We start from the raw sequence: 16,828 nt of genomic DNA, 5'->3' as shown, positions 1-16,828 counted from the left end.
TATCGCTTTTAACAGTGAAACGATTGACTTTGGGACTTAATTAAACTGATTCTGGACTGTGATCTTATAAATGTGATAAATGAGCCAATTGGATTCGAAGAAATAATATTCTTTTTAACTCGACATGATTCCCAGAACTCAGCGATTACACTGGACCCTGTGGTAGCGCTTCATTTAAAAATTTCGATAAATAAGTCATTTTTTACTGTGGGACCAATCCTATCCGTTATTTCCCGCTAAAGAAATAGAGACAGTTTCAAAAACTACCTTTCATTGACTTTCTAACGGTGTCAATCCGTTTGAGTTACAACGGTTGCTTCACATATTCGTACCAACATGTATTTAGTGCTTTTGCTCCGAGATTACTAAGTTGTATCGCTTTTAACGGTGAACGGATTGACTGTGGGACTTAGTTGAACTGATTCTGGACTGTGACCTGATAAATGTGATAAATGAGCCTATTGGACTCCAAGGAATGACATTCTTTTTAATTTGACATGATTGCAGGAACTCAGCGATTACACTGGGCGGTGTGGTAGCGCTTCATTTAGAACTTTAGATAAATAAGTCATTTTTTTACTGTGGGACCAATCCTATCCGTTAGTTCACGTTGAAGAAATAGAGACAGTTTCAAAAACTACCATTCATTGACTTTCTAACGGTGTCAATCCGTTTGAGTTACAACGGTTGCTTCACATATTCGTACCAACATGTATTTAACGATTTTTTCCGATAATACTAAGTTGTATCGCTTTTAAAAGTGAAACGATTGACTGTGGGACTTAATTGAACTGATTCTGGACTGTGAACTTATAAATGTGATAAATGAGCCAATTGAGCTCTAAGAAATAACATTCTTTTTAACTCGACATGATTGCCGGAACTCAGCGATTACACTGGACCCTGTGGTAGCGCTTCATTTAAAAATTTCGATAAATAAGTCATTTTTTTACTGTGGGACCAATCCTATCCGTTAGTTCACGCTGAAGAAATAGAGACAGTTTCAAAAACTACCTTTCATTGACTTTCTAACGGTGTCAATCCATTTGAGTTACAACGGTTGCTTCACATATTCGTACCAACATGTATTTAGCGATTTTTTTCGATAATACTAAGTTGTATCGCTTTTAAAAGTGAAAGGATTGACTGTGGGAATTAATTGAACTGTTTCTGGACTGTGACCTTATAAATGTGATAAATGAGCCAATTGAACTCCAAGAAATAACATTCTTTTTAACTCGACATGATTGCCGGAACTCAGTGATTACACTGGACCCTGTGGTAGCGCTTCATTTAAAAATTTCGATAAATAAGTCATTTTTTACTGTGGGACCAATCCTATCCGTTAGTTCCCGCTAAAGATATAGAGACAGTTTCAAAAACTACCTTTCATTGACTTTCTAACGGTGTCAATCCGTTTGAGTTAAAACGATTGCGTCACGTATTCGTACCAACATGTATTTAATGATTTTGTTCCGATATTACTAAGTTGTATCGCTTTTAACGGTGAACCGATTGACTGTGGGACTTAGTTGAACTTATTCTGGACTGTGAACTTATAAATGTGATAAATGAGCCAATTGGACTCCAAGGAATGACATTCTTCTTAATTTGACAGGATTGCTGGAACTCAGCGATTACATTGGACGGTGTGGTAGCGCTTCATTTAAAAATTAAGATTAATAAGTCATTTTTTACTGTGGGACCAATCCTAGCCGTTAGTTCACGCTGAAGAAATAGAGACAGTTTCAAAAACTACATTTCATTGTCTTTTTAACGGTGTCAATCCGTTTGAGTTACAACGGTTGCGTCACATATTCGTACCAACATGTATTTAGCGATTTTTTCCGATATTACTAAGTTGTATCGCTTTTAAAAGTGAAACGATTGACTGTGGGACTTAATTGGACTGATTTTGGACTGTGATCTTATAAATGTGATAAATGAGCCAATTGAGCTCCAAGAAATAACATTCTTTTTAACTCGACATGATTGCCGGAACTCAGCGATTACACTGGACCCTGTGGTAGCGCTTCATTTAAAAATTTCGATAAATAAGTCATTTTTTTACTGTGGGACCAATCCTATTCGTTAGTTCACGCTGAAGAAATAGAGACAGTTTCAAAAACTACCATTCATTGACTTTCTAACGGTGTCAATCCGTTTGAGTTACAACGGTTGCTTCACATATTCGTACTTACATGTATTTAGCGATTTTTTCCGATAATACTAAGTTGTATGGCTTTTAAAAGTGAAACGATTGACTGTGGGACTCAATGGAACTGATTCTGGACTGTGATCTTATAAATGTGATAAATGAGCCAATTGGACTCTAGGAAATAACATTCTTTTTAACTCGACATGATTGCCGGAACTCATCGATTACACTGGGCGCCGTGGGAGCGCTTTATTTAAAAATTAAGATAAAGAAGTCATTTTTTCCTGTGGGACCAATCCTAGCCGTTAGTTCGCGCTAAAGAAATAGAGACAGTTTCAAAAACTACCTTTCATTGACTTTCTAACGGTGTCAATCCGTTTGAGTTGCAACGGTTGCGTCACATATTCGTACCAACATGTATTTAGCGATTTCTTCCGCTATTATTAAGTTGTATCGCTTTTAAAAGTAAAACGATTGACTGTGGCACTTAATTGAACTGATTCTGGACTGTTACCTGCTAAATGTGATAAATGAGCCACTTGGTCTCCAATTAATGACAATCTTCTTAATTTGACATGATTGCTGGAACTCAGCGGATACACTGGGCGCTGTGGTAGCTCTTCATTTAAAAAATAAGATTAATAAGTCATTTTTTACTGTGGGACCAATCCTAGCCGTTAGTTCACGCTGCAGAAATAGAGACAGTTTCAAACACTACATTTAATTGCCTTCTTAACGGTGTCAATTTGTTTGAGTTACAACGGTTGCGTCACGTATTCGTACCAACATGTATTTAGCGATTTTTTCCGATAATACTAAGTTGTATCACTTTTAAAAGTGAAACGATTGACTGTGGGAATTAATTGAACTGTTTCTGGACTGTGACCTTATAAATGTGATAAATGAGCCAATTGAACTCCAAGAAATAACATTCTTTTTAACTCGACATGATTGCCGGAACTCAGCGATTACACTGGACCCTGAGGTAGCGCTTCATTTAAAAATTTCGATAAATAAGTCATTTTTTACTGTGGGACCAATCCTATCCGTTAGTTCCCGCTAAAGAAATAGAGACAGTTTCAAAAACTACCTTTCATTGACTTTCTAACGGTGTCAATCCGTTTGAGTTACAACGGTTGCTTCACATATTCGTACTTACATGTATTTAGCGATTTTTTCCGATAATACTAAGTTGTATGGCTTTTAAAAGTGAAACGATTGACTGTGGGACTCAATGGAACTGATTCTGGACTGTGATCTTATAAATGTGATAAATGAGCCAATTGGACTCTAGGAAATAACATTCTTTTTAACTCGACATGATTGCCGGAACTCATCGATTACACTGGGCGCCGTGGGAGCGCTTTATTTAAAAATTAAGATAAAGAAGTCATTTTTTCCTGTGGGACCAATCCTAGCCGTTAGTTCGCGCTAAAGAAATAGAGACAGTTTCAAAAACTACCTTTCATTGACTTTCTAACGGTGTCAATCCGTTTGAGTTGCAACGGTTGCGTCACATATTCGTACCAACATGTATTTAGCGATTTCTTCCGCTATTATTAAGTTGTATCGCTTTTAAAAGTAAAACGATTGACTGTGGCACTTAATTGAACTGATTCTGGACTGTTACCTGCTAAATGTGATAAATGAGCCACTTGGTCTCCAATTAATGACAATCTTCTTAATTTGACATGATTGCTGGAACTCAGCGGATACACTGGGCGCTGTGGTAGCTCTTCATTTAAAAAATAAGATTAATAAGTCATTTTTTACTGTGGGACCAATCCTAGCCGTTAGTTCACGCTGCAGAAATAGAGACAGTTTCAAACACTACATTTAATTGCCTTCTTAACGGTGTCAATTTGTTTGAGTTACAACGGTTGCGTCACGTATTCGTACCAACATGTATTTAGCGATTTTTTCCGATAATACTAAGTTGTATCACTTTTAAAAGTGAAACGATTGACTGTGGGAATTAATTGAACTGTTTCTGGACTGTGACCTTATAAATGTGATAAATGAGCCAATTGAACTCCAAGAAATAACATTCTTTTTAACTCGACATGATTGCCGGAACTCAGCGATTACACTGGACCCTGAGGTAGCGCTTCATTTAAAAATTTCGATAAATAAGTCATTTTTTACTGTGGGACCAATCCTATCCGTTAGTTCCCGCTAAAGAAATAGAGACAGTTTCAAAAACTACCTTTCATTGACTTTCTAATAGTGTCAATCCGTTTGAGTTACAACGGTTGCTTCACATATTCGTACCAACATGTATTTAGTGCTTTTGTTCTGATATTACTAAGTTGCAAAAAAACTACCTTTCACTGACTTTCTAACGGTGTCAATCCGTTTGAGTTACAACGGTTGCTTCACATATTCGTACCAACATGTATTTAGCGAATTTTTCCGATATTACAAAGTTGTTACGCTTTTAAAAGTGAAACGATTGACTGTGGGAATTATTTTAACTGTTTCTGGACTGTGACCTTATAAATGTGATAAATGAGCCAATTGAACTCCAAGAAATAACATTCTTTTTAACTCGACATGATTGCCAGAACTCAGCGATTACACTGGACCCTGTGGTAGCGCTTCATTTAAAAATTTCGATAAATAAGTCATTTTTTTACTGTGGGACCAATCCTATCCGTTAGTTCACGCTGAAGAAATAGAGACAGTTTCAAAAACTACCATTCATTGACTTTTTAACGGTGTCAATCCGTTTGAGTTACAACGGTTGCTTCACATATTCGTACCAACATGTATTTAGCGATTTTTTATGATAATACTAAGTTGTATCGCTTTTAAAAGTGAAACGATTGACTGTGGGAATTAATTGAACTGTTTCTGGACTGTGACCTTATAAATGTGATAAATGAGGTTCGTGCTGAAGAAATAGAGACAGTTTCAAAAACTACATTTCATTGACTTTCTAACGGTGTCAATCCGTTTGAGTTACAACGATTACGTCACGTATTCGTACCAACATGTATTTAGCGATTTGTTCCGATCTTACTAAATTGTATCGCTTTTAAAAGTGAAACGATTGACTGTGGGAATTAATTGAACTGTTTCTGGACTGTGATCTGATAAATGTGGTAAATGAGCCAATTGGACTCCAAGGAATGACATTCTTCTTAATTTGACAGGATTGCTGGAACTCAGCGATTACACTGGGCGGTGTGGTAGCGCTTCATTTAAAAATTAAGATTAATAAGTCATTTTTTACTGTGGGACCAATCCTAGCCGTTAGTTCACGCTGAAGAAATAGAGACAGTTTCAAAAACTACATTTCATTGTCTTTTTAACGGTGTCAATCCGTTTGAGTTACAAAGCTTGCGTCACATATTCGTACCAGCATGTATTTAGTGATTTTGTTCCGATATTACTAAGTTGTATCGCTTTTAACGGTGAACCGATTGACTGTGGGACTTAGTTGAACTGATTCTGGACTGTGACCTGATAAATGTGATAAATGAGCCAATTGGACTCCAAGGAATGACATTCTTTTTAATTTGACATGATTGCTGGAACTCAGCGATTACACTGGACCCTGCGTTAGCGCTTCATTTAAAACTTTAGATAAATAAGTCATCTTTTACTGCGGGACCAATCCTAGCCGTTAGTTTGCGCTGAAGAAATAGAGACAGTTTCAGAAACTACATTTCATTGACTTTCCAACGGTGTCAATCCGTTTGAGTTACAATGGTTGCTTCACATATTCGTACCAACATGTATTTAGTGCTTTTGTTCCGATATTACTAAGTTGTATCGCTTTTAACGGTGAACGGATTGACTGTGGGACTTAGTTGAACTGATTCTCGACCGTGATCTTATAAATGTGATAAATGAGCCAATTGGACTCCAAGAAATAACATTCTTTTTAACTCGACATGATTGCCGGAACTCAGCGATTACACTGGGCGCTGTGGGAGCGCTTCATTTAAAAATTAAGATAAATAAGTCGTTTTTTACAGTGGGACCAATCCTATCCGTTAGTTCACGCGGAAGAAATAGAGACAGTTTCAAAAACTTCATTGACTTTCTAACGGTGTCAATCCGTTTGATTTACAACGGTTGCTTCACATATTCGAACCAACATGTATTTAGCGATTTTTCCCGATATTACTAAGTTGTATCGCTTTTAAAAGTGAAACGATTGACTGTGGGACTTAATGGAACTGATTCTGGACTGTGATCTTATAAATGTGATAAATGAGCCAATTGGACTCCAAGAAATAACATTCTTTTTAACTCGACATGATTGCCGGAACTCATCGATTACACTGGGCGCTGTGGGAGCGCTTCATTTAAAAATTAAGATAAATAAGTCGTTTTTTACAGTGGGACCAATCCTATCCGTTAGTTCACGCGGAAGAAATAGAGACAGTTTCAAAAACTACATTTCATTGACTTTCTAACGGTGTTAATTCGTTTGAGTTGCAACGGTTGCGTCACATATTCGTACCAACATGTATTTAGCGATTTCTTCCGCTATTATTAAGTTGTATCGCTTTTAAAAGTAAAACGATTGACTGTGGGACTTAATTGAACTGATTCTGGACTGTTACCTGCTAAATGTGATAAATGAGCCACTTGGTTTTCAATGAATGACAATTTTCTTAATTTGACATGATTGCTGGAACTCAGTGGATACACTGGACGCTGTGGTAGCGCTTCATTTAAAAAATAAGATTAATAAGTCATTTTTTACTGTGGGACCAATCCTAGCCGTTAGTTCACGCTGAAGAAATAGAGACAGTTTCAAACACTACATTTCATTGTCTTCTTAACAGTGTCTATTTGTTTGAGTTACAACGGTTGCGTCACATATTCGTACCAACATGTATTTAGTGATTTTGTTCCGTTATTACTAAGTTGTATCGCTTTTAACGGTGAACCGATTGACTGTGGGACTTAGTTGAACTGTTTCTGGACTGTGACCTTGTAAATGTGATAAATGAGCCAATTGAACTCCAAGAAATAACATTCTTTTTAACTCGACATGATTGCCGGAACTTAGCGATTACACTGGACCCTGTGGTAGCGCTTCATTTAAAAATTTCGATAAATAAGTCATTTTTTTACTGTGGGACCAATCCTATCCGTTAGTTCCCGCTAAAGAAATAGAGACAGTTTCAAAAACTACCTTTCATTGACTTTCTAACGGTGTTAATTCGTTTGAGTTGCAACGGTTGCGTCACATATTCGTACCAACATGTATTTAGCGATTTCTTCCGCTATTATTAAGTTGTATCGCTTTTAAAAGTAAAACGATTGACTGTGGGACTTAATTGAACTGATTCTGGACTGTTACCTGCTAAATGTGATAAATGAGCCACTTGGTTTTCAATGAATGACGATTTTCTTAATTTGACATGATTGCTGGAACTTAGTGGATACACTGGGCGCTGTGGTAGCGCTTCATTTAAAAAATAAGATTAATAAGTCATTTTTTACTGTGGGACCAATCCTAGCCGTTAGTTCACGCTGAAGAAATAGAGACAGTTTCAAACACTACATTTCATTGTCTTCTTAACGGTGTCAATTTGTTTGAGTTACAACGGTTGCGTCACATATTCGTACCAACATGTATTTAGCGATTTCTTCCGCTATTATTAAGTTGTATCGCTTTTAAAAGTAAAACGATTGACTGTGGGACTTAATTGAACTGATTCTGGACTGTTACCTGCTAAATTTGATAAATGAGCCACTTGGTTTTCAATGAATGACAATTTTCTTAATTTGACATGATTGCTGGAACTCAGTGGATACACTGGACGCTGTGGTAGCGCTTCATTTAAAAAATAAGATTAATAAGTCATTTTTTACTGTGGGACCAATCCTAGCCGTTAGTTCACGCTGAAGAAATAGAGACAGTTTCAAACACTACATTTCATTGTCTTCTTAACAGTGTCTATTTGTTTGAGTTACAACGGTTGCGTCACATATTCGTACCAACATGTATTTAGTGATTTTGTTCCGTTATTACTAAGTTGTATCGCTTTTAACGGTGAACCGATTGACTGTGGGACTTAGTTGAACTGTTTCTGGACTGTGACCTTGTAAATGTGATAAATGAGCCAATTGAACTCCAAGAAATAACATTCTTTTTAACTCGACATGATTGCCGGAACTTAGCGATTACACTGGACCCTGTGGTAGCGCTTCATTTAAAAATTTCGATAAATAAGTCATTTTTTTACTGTGGGACCAATCCTATCCGTTAGTTCCCGCTAAAGAAATAGAGACAGTTTCAAAAACTACCTTTCATTGACTTTCTAACGGTGTTAATTCGTTTGAGTTGCAACGGTTGCGTCACATATTCGTACCAACATGTATTTAGCGATTTCTTCCGCTATTATTAAGTTGTATCGCTTTTAAAAGTAAAACGATTGACTGTGGGACTTAATTGAACTGATTCTGGACTGTTACCTGCTAAATGTGATAAATGAGCCACTTGGTTTTCAATGAATGACGATTTTCTTAATTTGACATGATTGCTGGAACTTAGTGGATACACTGGGCGCTGTGGTAGCGCTTCATTTAAAAAATAAGATTAATAAGTCATTTTTTACTGTGGGACCAATCCTAGCCGTTAGTTCACGCTGAAGAAATAGAGACAGTTTCAAACACTACATTTCATTGTCTTCTTAACGGTGTCAATTTGTTTGAGTTACAACGGTTGCGTCACATATTCGTACCAACATGTATTTAGCGATTTCTTCCGCTATTATTAAGTTGTATCGCTTTTAAAAGTAAAACGATTGACTGTGGGACTTAATTGAACTGATTCTGGACTGTTACCTGCTAAATTTGATAAATGAGCCACTTGGTTTTCAATGAATGACAATTTTCTTAATTTGACATGATTGCTGGAACTCAGTGGATACACTGGACGCTGTGGTAGCGCTTCATTTAAAAAATAAGATTAATAAGTCATTTTTTACTGTGGGACCAATCCTAGCCGTTAGTTCACGCTGAAGAAATAGAGACAGTTTCAAACACTACATTTCATTGTCTTCTTAACGGTGTCAATTTGTTTGAGTTACAACGGTTGCGTCACATATTCGTACCAACATGTATTTAGTGATTTTGTTCCGTTATTACTAAGTTGTATCGCTTTTAACGGTGAACCGATTGACTGTGGGACTTAGTTGAACTGTTTCTGGACTGTGACCTTGTAAATGTGATAAATGAGCCAATTGAACTCCAAGAAATAACATTCTTTTTAACTCGACATGATTGCCGGAACTTAGCGATTACACTGGACCCTGTGGTAGCGCTTCATTTAAAAATTTCGATAAATTAGTCATTTTTTTACTGTGGGACCAATCCTATCCGTTAGTTCCCGCTAAAGAAATAGAGACAGTTTCAAAAACTACCTTTCATTGACTTTCTAACGGTGTTAATTCGTTTGAGTTGCAACGGTTGCGTCACATATTCGTACCAACATGTATTTAGCGATTTCTTCCGCTATTATTAAGTTGTATCGCTTTTAAAAGTAAAACGATTGACTGTGGGACTTAATTGAACTGATTCTGGACTGTTACCTGCTAAATGTGATAAATGAGCCACTTGGTTTTCAATGAATGACAATTTTCTTAATTTGACATGATTGCTGGAACTCAGTGGATACACTGGGCGCTGTGGTAGCGCTTCATTTAAAAAATAAGATTAATAAGTCATTTTTTACTGTGGGACCAATCCTAGCCGTTAGTTCACGCTGAAGAAATAGAGACAGTTTCAAACACTACATTTCATTGTCTTCTTAACGGTGTCAATCCGTTTGAGTTACAACGGTTGCTTCACATATTCGTACCAACATGTATTTAGTGCTTTTGTTCTGATATTACTAAGTTGTAAAAAAACTACCTTTTATTGACTTTCTAACGGTGTCAATCCGTTTGAGTTACAACGGTTGCTTCACATATCCGTACCAACATGTATTTAGTGATTTTGTTCCGATATTACTAAGTTGTATCGCTTTTAACAGTGAAACGATTGACTTTGGGACTTAATTAAACTGATTCTGGACTGTGATCTTATAAATGTGATAAATGAGCCAATTGGACTCCAAGAAATAACATTCTTTTTAACTCGACATGATTCCCAGAACTCAGCGATAGAGATAGGAAAAGGCGGATCCTAGTGCAATTATGTCAAATAAGCGGGCATCCACGTCAAATCAACGTAAAAAGGTCCATAACGATTAATATGTTGTACCATTCCACGTCAAATTATAGATCATCCACGTTAAATCAACGATAGAAGAGTCCATAAAATCCATGAGCACTTTACCACTTTAGGTTAAATTATAGAGCATGCTCGTTAAATCAACGATATCTGCCCAAAACCCCCTCCCCCACCGCGTCCCAATGGGTCCCTCCCCACCCTCATCCGTCGTGCCCTATAAATTATAGTGATATGTGTGTCTATAATGTCCTCTTGCCAGTGTGGTAATACCATCTCCCAAAATTATGCGCTTATCATCATCGGCATTGACCGCGAGTTTGTTTGTTTTCACCGTGTGAACATCATGCTTAATAGATCGAAATGTCATTTGGGTCCTGTAAATGTTCTCACCCTCAAACAGACATCTCTTATAGTCATCGAAACCTATGGTCTCCCTTACCACGCATTTCTTCACCCCCTTACATCTCTTACCCTCCATACCACATAGCTGTTTGTATGCGTAGGTCTTCGCTCTAAGAGAGATGAACTCAGTCATCACCTTACCACCCAACTCGTCCTTCATCAGCCAATGATCTTTTTATTCAAACCTAATGGTAGAGGTCTATCATCTTCCTTATCATACCCAGATGTGTCAAATCTCGCAGACACATCATTCGCTATATCTTTGTAGAAGTCGTCTGTTTTTATGTGGTAAACGAATGAATCCGTATCCATGTAGCAAAGCTTCACATCATCACCATATTTCGGTCTCATGTAATCATGGTGGAACTCATACATAACCATCTTGGATAGATGGAGGATTGTGGGGCCAAGGTAGATCGGTTTGTTCATTGTGATCTTGATCTTGGACATCTCTATCCCCATCAGTGTTTCCGAGAAACGGATTGCACCCCTGAAGTTTGGCTTCATCACCATTTTCTCATAATTCTTTTGGTTTGTGGCCAAACGTATATCCTTCTGTCTTCGCTGATTCTCCATTGTCTTCCCAAAGACAGAATTGTTCATCAGCTTGAAGAAATCCTTTTCAAAGTAATTCTTCGACTCCGTGCGCAGCTGTGTATTGAAGTCGATGTAAGGTTTCAACCATGCGCTCTGATCAAACCTCAGTACCCTATGAACCTTATCCAGAACAAGACCGTGATTCAAAGCTTGAGCAAGCGCACGGATATGAATTACATAGTTCCTCTTGTCCGAAAGACACGGTGTCAGCTTCTCAACACCATTGATAACCTTCCTCTCAGGCATGAAAGGAAGATCGTTATGTGCGTCATGAAGATCATGTGGATATCTAACATCAACCTCAAGCATGTACCCCTTTTCACCGTTTTCCACAGCTAACTTTGAAATGAGTTTGGGTGTAAATTTACCAGAATCATCCCACTCAAACCCCCTGGTGGGCATCTTCTGTATCATTGCCCATCCATACAGATTGTTAGCATCAAGATACTGTAGATAGGTTGTATCTTCTGAAGTATTATACATATCACCCATATATGGATTATTTGCCTTCGCGTGTCTGTGAACGGCCTGACAGAGACCACCCCTAATACCCATCTCCACAAACAGTAACATATCCATATCTGACAACAAATCCAGCTCAACATCTGTCTTTTTCAGGCATGCCTGCCAAGCTAATCCGGGGGCCGTGTAAAAATGAGCGGGATCTAGTTTATAGTTTCTCAAACATGTCTCTCTGAATGTCTCAAACACATCACTCAGAAGCAGAACATCCGTCTTGAGATAGATATCATGACAAACGCCCATATTTTCAACTTTCATGTCCTTCCACACCTTATGGGCATGCGCATAATCGGCATCACTGATACCATTCATGTTCAACTTGCTATAAAAGTCATCTTTCAAAGGAAGCCTGGTTTCATTAAACCTATCGAATGAATCAACATACTCATATGGGTATACACCCTTCCTTCTCATTATGTTGAATTGCTCATCATTGAAGAATTTTCTAAGGTTTTTACACTGATCATCGGATAGATTGTCAGCCAAGGAACCTAATCCTCTTGACATAAATCTAAATGAATCGATGAATCTCAGCTTTATCTTTTTGTCTTTGGTCTCACCATTTTTGTCGGTGTATTCACCAACCTTAACATCAGTCGAGAAAGAGATATATTTCTCTTTATTTTCAGCGATTACACTCATACCACCTTCTCCATACTTCCTCGCAAGCTCTTTGATAAATAGATGCGCATCATATCCACTCAGATTATGGAAGACAACCGGAATATAATTAGGCACCTTGTAACGGAGATTACATTCCATGTGTGCCGATCCACGAAACTTGCCGGTAAAATGACAGTGATCCCTAACCTTGATGTCATCATCACCAAATTCTCTAATACAGATGTGGCAGTTGGTGGAATTTTCATATTTATCAAGTTCTTCATCGGTTAGATCTTGCATACCAAGTTGTGGAAACATGTTGTATAACCTTTTCGCCTCGGAAACCACATGATCCACAAATCGTGGAACACAGTCATCACCACGGTAAAGCTTCAGAGGGTCCAAAACTTCACCATTAGCATATTTACTATAACAACAGAATCCGGTGGGGATATGTTTACCAACTTTCTCGGTGGACGATCCACACTCTATCTCTTCAGGTTTTGTAAAAGCTTCGAAATCGGCATACATGATGAATGGGGCTTTGAGCTGGTATTGACCGTGGGTGAAGGTTAAGGTGCTACCCTCCCTTGGGAGTGGAATATTAACAGCATCGTTATTCTTACAATACTCAAAGTGGTCATCCCTTTTCTGTTCACTTGGAAAACCAGAGAGACAATTCAAGCAATAATACTCTTTATTTTTATGCTTTGAGTTGACCTTGCTTAGGACACCGCTCAGGTTCTTAACAGCGATATAATGTCTCTTATCCCCATCACACAGTAAAAACAAAACAACCGTCTCCTTACGATCCAGATGCTTCGACTTGCGACACATGTAGATACCTTCTATCTCATCCTTTGTCAAAACATGAACAGAGATATCAGGGTTCCTTCTCTCAAACAAATCTATCTTGTTTAGTGCCATAGGGAAAGTTATACCATCCCAATTGCACTTGTCTTCATACTTCTTAAGGATTGAGATTCGTACTGGGTTATTATTGATCTTACCATGATTGAGAGCAGCTAAAACAGTCCATTTGAAGCATTCTTCATCTTCATTTTTAGGATTGATCACGGAGAACTTACCACTGAAATTCTTGGGTAGCGGTAAGTAAGAACTACCTCTAGTTAATTTTAGTTTGTGAAAGTCCACATGTATATACAGGATCCTTTCGATTGTGAATCCACTGGCGGGTAGAGCAGGGTTTTCAATCTGCTCGATTATCTTGGTACACATTCGATTGAAAACATCAGAAATGTCACCATTGGCATGTAGTATCTCCATATAACTATTAAACGCTTTGTCGACATGTACGCACGTGACACCAGCCTCGCTGGTGTCCTCCTTTACCCATTTCACCCACAAGGTCGCCTGGGTCTTCAGCGACTTCTTTTGACCTAGCACGTCCCTCATTAGCCTCTTAATGATAGGTTGAATCTGTTTTAGAAAAACCTTGACATTCTTCTTCTTACCATCTGAGTTTATTTTGAAACGTTTGTATGAACGGTCAAACGCCTCTTCAATTGGTGTATAAGGATTTTCCTCTTCCACCTCTTCCACCTCTTTCTCTCCAGTGCCTTTATACAAAGCCATGATCTTATCCTTCATGGCTTTGAAAGCTTTTGTTGTTTTATACTTAATGGCCTTAGGTACATGATTTATCAACCATTCCCTCCATTCATTCAATTTACTTTTTATCTGAGGTCTAGTTTTAGCCATTTCTTGCCGCTCAAACAAATCCATGTCTTGTTGGCTAGTACCGGATCTTAAGTGTCTCGACACTTGTACCGGTGCTGACACGGTAGTGGATGTCAATAATTCTATCAGATCGGCCTTTCTGAACATTGAGTATCCATGTAGACCACGTTCTCTAGCTAGAGCTCTTAATTCAGCAACCGTATTTATCGAAGTCATATCGGGTTGTGATATACTATATGTAGACCTTTAATATGGTTTTATATAATCGTGAAACCAAAAAATATTAATTTGTTACCCGATCGAGTAACAAAGATCCATGTGATCACATTATTGGTAACCGTACTGATAATGCTCCCTGACGAGTTTCTTTAGTTGTTCTACAGTTTTCGATTCGGATGGTGGTGTGCATGCTAGTAACATAATACTATCGGTCACCAATTTGAAAAGCTCATTACGCCCGAGATCTCGATCGAGATCCTGTTCGTCAAGTATTCCGAGATACATAGCGATAGCTATCAGTTTGAGAACCGTTAGTTCATTGCTAATGTGCCATATTAAGTCCTGATTTTCTACTAAGACACACGTGTCTCGGTGGAAGTTACAAATCGAAGTAATAAATGTTGATGTCATGCTTGGCTATGATATACGATTTTGTAATCTTTAAGATGGTTTTAAAATCGTAAACCGTGTTGGAGTGTAATGAGTGTCATCGTTTGTAATACAACCATCGATACACCATGGGTACCCACCCATTGGCACTTCGAGGGTCCATGTTTGTTACTCGCGTGAGTAACAAAAAAACAATCCAGATGATTATGACATATATTGTTTAATGACAAGATCTATTGGTGCGCGACATATAGGACAGTTATCTTTCCTATCCTCCAATATATATGCGCACGATAAACAGCAGCAAAAATGCCCTGTTCTACCATGAACAATGGTCGCGTCCTTTCGTTTAGGACAAATGATACATCTATCATCGTCATCAATGTCATCGTCCGCGTCGTCCGCAACCGGTGCTGGTCTAGGTATCGACGCGAGTACCGGTCTGGTGGGTCTAGGTCTCTGCGCTGGTACTGGTATAGCAGGTTGCCCATAATATCTGTCCCTATAGTGGAATGTCAATAATTCAATCAGCTCGACCTTTCTGAGCCTTGAGTATCCATCTAGACCTTCCCGTCCGGCGTAAGCTCTTAATCTTGAAACTGTATCCCCAATGTACCATGATGCTTCCGTCCTTACATTCACATCCAAATTATTAAACTCATCGCTATGTGGATTTGGATACGACCCTGTCAATTCACGGATCAGCTCGCTCTTTCTGAGCCTTGAGTATCCATGTAGGCCACGCTCTCTAGCGAGAGCTCTTAATTCGGGAACTGTATTTCTCGATGTCATGCTTGTGTACGATATACGATTTTGAATCTTTAAGATGGTTTTATAAATCGTGTTGAAGGGTTGTGAGTGTCCTAGTTTGTGGGGCAACCACCATGCTAAAATTGTAGTAAAACACGCTAAAACACACATACATCGATACACCATGGGTACCCACCCACCAGCACCTTGAGGGTCCACATTGGTTACTCGTCTGAGTAACAAAAAAAAATACCCAATCACTGGGATCTCTTGTCGTTATAACGTTTTTGAGCTTTTAGATATGCCTCCCTGTTTTTCAACCTCCACCTTGAACAGTATCCATACCATTCCTTCTTGGTATCCAGATCGATGGTGTAGGATGGGTCAAGATCATTCTTCTCAATCACCTCAACCAGTTTAGCCTTTTTCATCCCCACAATATACTTAATTCCACGGGATTTAGCAACCTCTCGCAACTCTCTCAGTTTCATCAATTTGTAATCTGGTGTGGTATTCATGTCTGACATATTAATATTAATATAAATATAAAAAACTTTAAGCACTTTTATCGTACCACATCATAACAAAAAGGAGATAAATAAAGGTGTGCATAAATAAAACATGTCAAACTCTAAACTTCAAGAGACTTACTATCAACCTCAAAATTTATGGAAAGGACAAAAGGCTGTTCAGAATTTAAGAGGATTCGGTTTCAAGCCAAAGGAGATTAAGAAGTGGCTATCAAAACATCATTTTGGCAAGTACATTTACCCGCTCCAAAACATGTTGAAAGACCACATTATGAAGTTACCACCCCTAATGATTTACATCAATTCGATTTATTATACATGCCCGGTGACATACTGTATGGTAATAAATATAAGTACATTTTGTCGGAAATCGATGCTGCTTCCAGATACAAAGTAGCCCGACCTTTGAGGACTAAGAAAGCCAAAGAGGTTGCCGCTATGATTGAAGACATCTACAAGGCAGGACCATTAACTTATCCGAAAACTTTCCAATGTGATAACGGTTCAGAATTCAAGGCAGATGTATCAAAATTGTTGGAGAAGCATAAGGTTGAAATTAAAAGGGCGACTACAAAATATAAGCATACGCACACAGCTTTTGTTGAGGCGTTGAACAAGATACTTGCCGAAAATTTATTCAAAATACAAGATGCTCAAGAACTGAATGATTCGGAAAAGGTATCATCTACATGGGTTAAGCATCTGTATAAACTGATTGATAGGCTAAACGATACAAAGACGCAGATGATTGGTA

The 16,828-nt window shown here is 38.1% G+C and overlaps 1 protein-coding gene across 1 annotated transcript in view; it reads left to right on the top strand.

Moving 5' to 3' along the window:
• LOC130625993 (uncharacterized) overlaps nt 1–10,478 on the top strand; it is a 141,996-nt gene extending 131,518 nt beyond the window's left edge. Inside the window, exon 4 of the mRNA XM_057441114.1 lies at nt 10,474–10,478. Within this exon, the coding sequence (XP_057297097.1) occupies nt 10,474–10,478 (5 nt within the window). The remainder of the gene's footprint in view (nt 1–10,473) is intronic.
• The last annotated feature ends 6,350 nt before the right edge of the window (nt 10,479–16,828 follow it).

Source organism: Hydractinia symbiolongicarpus, chromosome 14 (genome assembly GCF_029227915.1).
Source record: "Hydractinia symbiolongicarpus strain clone_291-10 chromosome 14, HSymV2.1, whole genome shotgun sequence".
NCBI lineage: Eukaryota > Metazoa > Cnidaria > Hydrozoa > Anthoathecata > Hydractiniidae > Hydractinia > Hydractinia symbiolongicarpus.
The sequence above is the reverse complement of the archived record's forward strand: the minus strand, read 5'-3'. Positions and strand labels throughout refer to the sequence as shown.